Source organism: Microtus ochrogaster, linkage group LG4 (genome assembly GCF_000317375.1).
Source record: "Microtus ochrogaster isolate Prairie Vole_2 linkage group LG4, MicOch1.0, whole genome shotgun sequence".
NCBI classification, from domain to species: Eukaryota; Metazoa; Chordata; class Mammalia; order Rodentia; family Cricetidae; genus Microtus; species Microtus ochrogaster.
In genome coordinates this window covers 1158691-1167926 of record NC_022030.1, presented here as the reverse complement: position 1 = coordinate 1167926, position 9236 = coordinate 1158691, and the positions used below count along the sequence as shown (strand labels likewise).

Below are 9236 nucleotides of genomic sequence, written 5' to 3'. Positions count from 1 at the left end.
TCTCGAAAAACCAAAAAAAAAAAAAAAAAAGTATTTCTATTTCAGCAGCCTGTACATATCTATGGGGTGGTATATAATATTTTAACACATAAAATAACTATTTTTCTTTCTAAAATATTGGTATGTTATGATATACTAAATTACGAAATAGATTACTATGATGTTTTAGTAATTTATATTTTCTTTTTACAATAAGAGTACTTTGTAGGAGAAAAATGGAAGTATTTATAAATAGCTTCATAATAATAAATATACACTGGTTGGTTTAATTCTTTCCGCTGTCAATCAAATACAACTGTAAAGTATCTGCCAGCCCCATGATGGTTATTTCAAGGCAAGGACAATAAATAGATAACTTTTGATTTCATCTGATTTCTTTATAAATTATAATTAAGGAAATCTTATGTATTACATATTATGTATTACCTAAATCTTATGTAAGGTCTTACTCATAACTATAACTACATATTGATTATACTCACTATTTAAGATACAGGCACCATCTCAGTAGAGAAGATAAGAATAGCCTACTCTGACCTATTTTACTTATACTCTGTCAGTAGCAAGCACTTCACTCAAAAGTTGGAAGGCTCCAAGCTCATTTCTTTCACCACATCTTAGTCCCATCTAGTGTTCAAAGGCAGAAATGTAGCAAAAGGAACAAGGAACTGACAGCAAATCGCTTTTCACTGTACCTCTCTATTTCGATCATTTAGGTTTTCATAGGTCAGGTCAGAAGTACATTTCAAAAAACTGGAAGCGAAAATTAATAGCAGAGTCTGCTATGATCCATTTGGATCAAGATTGGCACGTTTTGAAAGACTCAGAAACAAAATAATTCATGAAAAAAATTGTTTCTTACGATTTAATTCTAAAGTGAACAAGAAATGAAGGTTACATTATAGAAATATAAACAGGCTAAGTGAGTACCTCTGCCCCAGGGGTTGAAAAGAAAGATGTCTGTTTTGTTGGCCACATCATTTGTTTTGAGACTAGCCTTGAACTTGCTGAGACGCTTTGATCTCTTAATCCTCCTGCCTCTACCTCCCGTGAGATTAGAGATAAGTACTATCACATCACAGTCAAAAACTACATGAAACCATATACCTATGCGAGCCTAGCAGAGAGCTGAGCAAGAGCATTTCCAGGGGCTTCTGTAAGGGAGCATCAACGTCTCTTTCCAGTAACAATGTTACAGTTTTTTGTAAGCCATGCCACCAACCCCTTCCACTGCCTTAACCCACAGCACGAGTGGCTACCCCAGCCACTCATCATTTCTTAACTCTCTGCTTAACCAGTCAACTACAGATTTCATCCGGCTGAGTTGCCTAGTTCTCTCTTCCACAATCATATTAATTAATGTGCTTTTTGCTGAGGATCTCTTGATAGCACGGTAAATTGGCGAAGATCAAAGTGATGCCATTTAGTCACCCGAGGATTAAACTTTCGTTTCTTCTTTTTCTCTGAGCCGAGAGAGAAGTGATTAGTGTCAGCTATTTCCACTTTGCACTTCACAGTGGTTTGAGGCCTTCCTCCAGCCATGAAACCACACTTGAAACAATCTAGGCGCGGGAACCCCAACTCAGAAGATATCACTCCACATGTCACAGAAGACAACGACAGTTGGTTCTAACAATTAAACACTAACCACCAATGACTGGGGGCATGCTTCTTTCCCGCGGGAGAACACGGGCTTTCGGGGCTGAAGTTTGTGACTAAGTCTCATGCACTCCATGGCCTTCTGCCACCACCAACACACAGTGCACCTCCAACTAAACTCAATAATGAAATCACTTTTGATATCACTCTAAGACCCGTGTTACAAGTACATCAATATTCCATTAGGGAGAAACAAAATTATTATTATTCTCCATTTATAACTACAAAAGAAATTTTAAAAAGTCTGCAGTTTAGACAAATGGATGGAGCTAGATAGAAAACATCATTTTGAGTGAGGTAACCCAGACCCAGAAAGACAATTATCGTATGATGTACTCACTCATAAGTGGTTTTTAAACATAAAGCAAAAAAAAAAAAAAAAAAAAAAAGCCTACAAATCACAATCCCAGAGAACCTAGTCAACAATGAGGACCCTAAGAGAGACATACATGGATCTAATCTACATGGGAAGTAGAAAAAGACAAGATCTCCTGAGTAAATTGGGAACATGGGGACCTTGGGAGAGGGTTTAAGGGGAGGGAGAGGCAGGGAAGGGAGCAGAGGAAAGCACAGAGCTCAATAAAAATCAATAAAAAAAAACAAAAGGCAAAAGAGGGAAAATAACCTAAACATCAAAAAATATGATTTTTATAAACAGACTCAATTAATTTATCTAGAAATAAAAGATGAAATCCATTTTTAAAAGTCTGCAGTTTACTTAGGAACACCTGGGGAAAGACGAGGAGGTCTCTGTGAATCCCTAATTTGATGCTTCTTCCCTCGGCACAGATCTGTTCCTTGCTGACTTCTGCCCTTCCTCACTGAGATGCCCCGCCAGAAAACAATCAAAGTGGCTGAAGCCGCAGTTCTAGCCACCCAGGGATTTGTGCTGAACATGCTAAGCCTTTTCATCACGCTGTCCAGAATCCCCAAAGACAAGGTCACAAGGAAATACTATTTCTTACAAGGAAGAATATTTCCCAGCACCTGGGGGGAATAAGAAGTGACTGTTCTCATGATAGGTTCTGAGGCTGGAGCCCAAAATCAGACAGCAGGAAGGTAAGAGGGAAAAGAGGCGGTGTTTGCAAAAGGGGGTGGGGTAATACAGAGGTTCCTCTATCTTGTATTCTGGCTGAAGTCATTTCAGTTTTAACTAGAATTTGATCTCCTTGATGGGGAATTCCATGGAAAATTACCCAACTCTATCCTAGAAACCTGAGGAAAAAATGCCCTTTAACTTAGCTTGTTAAACCACCTGCTTGCACAAACCTCCCCCTCCCCTCCAGCTAACCACTTAGCTTAGCTTCTGTTAAACTGCTTGCTTGTTCAAAACCTCCCCTGCAGCTGTGGAGCAAGCTACCAGAAAGTAGTTTTTGCCTTTAAAAAACCCTCACCCTAAACACACGATGCTACACTAGGGTCCTGCGTGTACTCCCAGCTGGCGGGTATAATGACTGTCGATGGACCAGATGTGTCTGAGTGTTTATCGCTAGTGGGATCCCCAGAACAGTCCTCACTTTCCTTCCTGCAGCTTCAAAACAGTTTCTAGTTTCAATATCCGGTGAATTTTCAGGTTATTTCTAAGCCTAACAGCCATCAAGAAACCTAGAGGTAAAGGTATTTTAAATTTCGAGCATACATTATTTTCCTTTCTTATCATGTTCCTCTTTAAAAGGAAGAAATACTTTATCACAACTAAACATGTAGTAACTGGGTACAGACATGTGCATGCTTCCCATTCCCAAAACAGGATAGAGTATCCCTATCCTAAGGCTGTGTGGGGTGGGTAAAGACTCTGGCTTCAAAACTACTTTGAATTGAAAAAAGAAAGGAAACCTGTATCCTCAATTACACACCAAAGTAATTTATGCAGAAACAAAATTTCAAAGGCTAGAGAACTGGTGAGAATCCAGGGCACTTAGGCAATTTTTAAAGTGTCTTTGCTGCACCCTGAGGAAGGGAGCGCACTTTTTTTTTTTTCTGACAATGAACGAGATATGGTTTCATGTCAATAGAAATATAAATAATCCTCCAAGGACATTCCAGTGTAAAAATAAGGACATTAGTTTACGCTTTTAAAAGTGCAAAATCAGCTCTAAGAGATCAGATTTCCCCTTCGCTCTTTCTCAGAAGAAACCGGGGTCCTTTTTGTTAGTTCACCAAGGAACCTGACATTAGAGAAAGTAACAGTGACAAAGCTTCCCATGGTCACTGCTTTATTCCAGAAATCCAAAGAAGTGATTATGGCTCTAAAACACTGCAATGAGCTGGGCATGGTTTCTAAGGCTTTAATCCCAGCCCTGGGAAGCAGAGCCAGTTTGATTACTGTGAATTTGAGACCAGCCTGATCTACATAGCAGGTTTTGGGATAGCCAGGCCCATACAAAGTGACCTTGTCTCAAAAAGTAACAAAAAAAAAATTAATATGACAATAACAACAGCAACAACAAAATCACTGTGATACTTATGTGGTCATACAAATAAACATTAATTCATTTTATCTAAGTTGAATAAAGAGGACGCATGGCAGGCAGTCTTTTGTAGGGGCTAGAGAGATGTTTCCTGGGATAAGGCATTTGCTGCACAATCCTGAAGGCCAGAGTTAGGGACCCCAGCACAGACAGAAAGTCAGGTGGGTGTGGCAGCCAGCCAGTGATCCCCCACACTCAGAAGACAGGCAGGGAATCCCTAAGGCAAGTTGGCTAGCAAGGTTAAATGAATTAGCAAGCTGTAAAATCCAGTGGAAGACTCTACTTCAGAAAACACAATGAAGTGAAATAGGAAGACACTGACTTTAACTTCTAGCCTCTAAATGAATGCACACATATACACCAGGCAAGAAAAAACATATCCAAAGAGTCTCCTTTTTAAACGATTCAGCTAAAACTGATATCTAAAAATACAGTTTGAGGAGTAATGAGAATATCTACTGATACACATATTAAGAAATGAGATACAATGGGTAAATGCACTTGTCTCTAACCCTGACAACCTGGCCTCAACCCCTCGGACTCACACAGAGGAAGGAGAGAACGAATCTGGTGACCTCCATACGCACTGCCCTCAATAAATGGAAATATATGCAATAAACTCTCGAAGGAGAAAAACTATGAAACATTTACATAAATTAATATTCCCTTGATAACAGCCATATTACATCTGACATCTCTCTACAATACTCTTATCTCACACGTTCTTAAGACAGAAATACTTCACAGATGATCTTCACCAGGAAATCCAATTCTAGTCATCAGCTGTCTAATAAAATGTGATGGCTTAGGCTGAGGCTATATCCAGAGGGAGCACTGGCCCAGCAGATGCAGGAACCTGGGTTTGATCCCCAGCACCATATGTATGCATATAAAAGTTAAATGTTCTACTACGATGGTTTTATAATGGCATAACTTCATAGTATGATGTTCTTACTATTGTATACAGTATACCTAAAAATGCAGGGATTAAAAATAATCTTCCATTGGTATCATTTATATTCGGCTATCTAAATGGTTCAATTAGTTGAGTATAAATGTATAGAAAGATGATTAAAATAAATTACTAAAAAGTTACACCAGACCCTCAAGAGGAGAAGGAAAGTGAGTCTGTGTTTGTATGTATATGCAGGTCTAAGTTGTCACATGCAGGACTAAATTGGGAACATGGGGATGCAAATTTCAATTTCATATTACAAAGTCAAGTCAAACACAAATCCTGAGTCATCTGAAAAGATATTAATTAGAAATACATGGACAAGCAAAAACTTAAAAATCTGAAAAAGGAAAAAGTAGACCATAACTTTTAAAATCCATTTTTTCTTTTCTTTTTCTGGGTATGGGTAGGTATTTTGCCTGCATGTATATCTGTATACCAGTGCTCACCATTGCCGGAAGAGGGCACTGGATCCCCTAGAACCAGAGTAAAAGGGGGTCATGACCTGCCATGTGGGTGCTGTTAATCCGTCCAGGTCATTTGGAAGAGCAACCTGTGCTCTTAACTACTGAGCCATCTCTTTCAGTCCCATCAATTTTATTTTTTCAAGACAAGCTTTCAGGTAATCCTGGCAGGTCTCAAAATGCCGTAAGTAGCAGAGGATGACCTTCACCTTCTGATCCTCCTGCCTCACCATCCAAGAGCAGGAGGACACCACCATCACGCATAGAGATTTTTTGTTTTGTTTTGTTTTGTTATTACACTTCACATTGTTCCTTATTTTGAACTGTGAACTCACTTTTCCTAGCTAAGCATTAAATTCTCAACAGCACACATTAGGGGAAACTGTCTTACCAATAGTCATAGCTCTCATCCCAGTTGTCAAAATGTACCAGGAAGCGATTGTCCACCATATCTGTTACCGTGGCAACACAGATGAAGGAAGGGTTCTTTTTGTCTACAGCCTCAAGCTTCATTCCAACTCGAAAGCCTGATGGGATCGCTGTCTATGGAAACATGCAGATTTAATCAGAGATAAGCACACTTAACAACAGTGAGATCTACATACTCTGTACCCCGGCTTCAAGGACGAGCATCTTCACCTAATAGAAAATGCTGTGGCAGCCTCACAGTGGGGGTGCTTTCCACCGGCAACAATAAACATCGAAGCTCTATCGTACTTTCAATTAACTATCTGAGCCTCAGAACTAAAGCATCGGCAACCTGGCAGAGTTTAAAGTAATTCATTCCAGTGTGTCTCTTAACACCTTAGTTGGGAGATGTCTGTGACTCAGGCAAGTTTCACTTACCATGCAGCTGATTGTCTGGCCTTTCTTTTTCTTTTTTTCCTTGATTACAGATTGGACAATGAAAATTATTTCACACAAAAGATGCACTTAATTGAGTTAAAAATGTGGAGTCAGTACAAATTCACTCCTGCCTCTGAGCAGATCCCTCAAGCGCTGTACGGAAAGTAGGTCACCTTCGCTTATGAAAAGCTTCAAGCTCTTACTACTTCAGGTTACTACTACAGACAGTTTTTATTCATAGCGGCGTACAGGAGCTGGCTGTTAATTCATGCTGTTATTAGGACTATTGTGTATTTTAAGGAAATCCATAGACTACCAGTCGTCTGGGATTTACAAGGTAAACAATAGAGGTTCACTAAGTTAGTTCTTTACAGTGATGTGTAAAGAACCCTTACCATTTTTTGTAAAAAATATTCTAATCTCAGAGTAGGATACTTTACTTGAATATGCATTATGTTAGCTATAAAATAACATAAGTCATTTCTATCCTCCGATAAAAACCCTTTATTTCAAACTGAAGCATATGATCACTAGTCTAATGCATTAAGTAAACAAATACTACCTTTCACTTTACAGTAAAAGTAAAATTATGTAGCTATGGTCACAAAAATGTAAGCAAGTATATCTGAAAATGTTGCAAGTCCTGAGTGATTTAAAGAGTGCAAATAATACATAGAAAACTTACCATATATTTGAACCCTGAAATTATATATCACTTATGGCCATACATATCTGACTATCCTCTAGAAATAGAAAATTTAATTGCTTCTCAAATACCAACCCATGGCCTAAGATTAGGGTGTATGCTAACCATGCCAGAATACAGTGATGGTTCAAGGCAGTTAATCACACCAAGATGTAAGTCATCAGCAAGGGAGCAGCCACGGGGCAGACACAGCAGGCTGCTGAGTGTCCAGCAGACTGACCTTCCTCCAGGGAAATGTCTTGTCAGAGAATAGATACTGACAAGGCAGTATTTACATTCCGGTGATTAAGCTGGCTGCCCAATTAAGAGATAATAAAAGAGGTTGACCATGTTTTCTCTTTCTCTTTTCACTCTTATTTCAAACTGGTTTATGTTCAGTTTAATCAGAGAACGTTTCTTCCATTAGATTTGCACCCGCAAACCAGCTGCCTGATAGATAACACTGTCTGGATGCAAAGTTTTCCCCATTGCTGATGTTTGTTCCATGCGGAGGGAGTTCTGATAGTGATGCTGCTGCCTCTTATCCTTTTACTCCCTGCTGCCTAAAGGGTGAATCTAGGAGAGGAGGATCCTTGTGCTATTAAGAGAGCCAGGCACGTGCTCTACTCTGCTGAGGGTCCAGGGCTCCCTGGTATTCCAGGGTGACATGGAATAAGAAAAAGCAACTTTGATTCCAGGGCTCAGAATCAAGCGGCTCATTTGTCTGCAGGAAAAGGTCGCGTATGCCCTCCTATCTAGTCCGTGTCAGCTATAAGGATGACACTTTGTTTGCCCCTGTCCTAATCAGGTCACATCCTGGGGAAGGGAAAGTGTAATGCATAAGGCTCTCTCAGATATGCCGTGGGAGGAACACAGAATAAAAACAGACAGACAGCAAAGACGCAGAAAATGCATACACATCTGCCTTTGCTTTCGCTACAAAAACTGCGGCCAACAAAGCTTTGAGCTGCAATAGAGGCATGGTGGAGTCCCTGGTGACCTCCCGCCTCCACACTCTAACAAGGCTGTATCCATTACCCTGTGTGACTCCCATCTGAACTGCACTCCTGGCCAAATGATGGTAACAGTATAATATTCCAGCCGATTTCATTTTCATGTATTTTAATTGTAAGTCACACCTGGATTTCATATTATGTTGGCACACCATTCAATAAGACAACCATAATATGGCTATAAAATAGATATTTACTCATGAAAAATTGAAGCTAATTTTAAAGTTTAATTAAGATACGAGAATTCTACTTACCAAGGCAATAAAATTGATTATAGTTCCTTGTTGTCACTGTGATTTATCCTATGAGATACTAAAAATAGAATCCCTCCTGCTGAAAGGAAAGTACTTTGGATACACTTACTATGTTCTGATTTTCGAATAATGACTTGGGAGCAGCCTGGGCTTTGCACGTCTTCAGGTAGGACTGCCAATTAAATTCTTCTTCTTTATACCCTAGGGGGAAAGCACACATGCACAGACTTAGGAAACACACAGAGCACACCAGCTAGTTCTCCATCCTATTCCGCCTGTAGCTGGAACATGTTCAAATCAAACAACCAAATGATGGTTTTTTTTTTCCAATAAATATAAGTAACCCACGATCTATAACTGTGTATTTTTAGATACAGGTTGTGTTTAGCTTCAACAACCCTTACTATTATTTTTAAATTCTAAATGGATGTGGTAATGATGTACAGCAAAGTCATAAGGAAGCAACATGCATTTTGAACCAGGTAGGGTTTGCCTTCTCAAGCTACTTCTGTCAACACTGTAGTTACAATTCCTCAGAAGTAGGTCTAGGGAACTGCAGTAACCATACTCCTCATTTGCCCTCACCGCATTTACTCTGAGAGACTAATATGAACAAATAGGTGATGTGGGAGTGTCATATATCAATCTGTTGATTTCATTGGTTAAGGAATAAAGAAACTGCCTAGGCCCCTTGATAGACAAACCCTTAGGTGGATGGAGAAAACAGAGCAGAAGGCTGGGAGAAAGAAGCTGAGTCAGTGAGTCGCCATGGTTCCAGCACTCCAGGCAGATGCAGGTTAAGATCTTTCCTGGTAAGCCAGCTTGTGGGCCACACAGAATAATAGAAATGGGTTAGATTAATATGTAAGAGCTAGCCAATAAGAGGCTG

The 9236-nt window shown here is 39.6% G+C and overlaps 1 protein-coding gene across 1 annotated transcript in view; it reads right to left on the bottom strand.

Annotated features, from left to right (window-relative positions):
• L3mbtl3 (L3MBTL3, histone methyl-lysine binding protein) overlaps nt 1-9236 on the bottom strand; it is a 112665-nt gene that overhangs the window by 56926 nt on the left and 46503 nt on the right. Inside the window, exons 12-13 of the mRNA XM_013351442.2 lie at nt 8457-8548; nt 5941-6092 (exon numbers count right to left, since the gene is read on the bottom strand). Of these exons, the coding sequence (XP_013206896.1) occupies nt 5941-6092; nt 8457-8548 (244 nt within the window). The remainder of the gene's footprint in view (nt 1-5940; nt 6093-8456; nt 8549-9236) is intronic.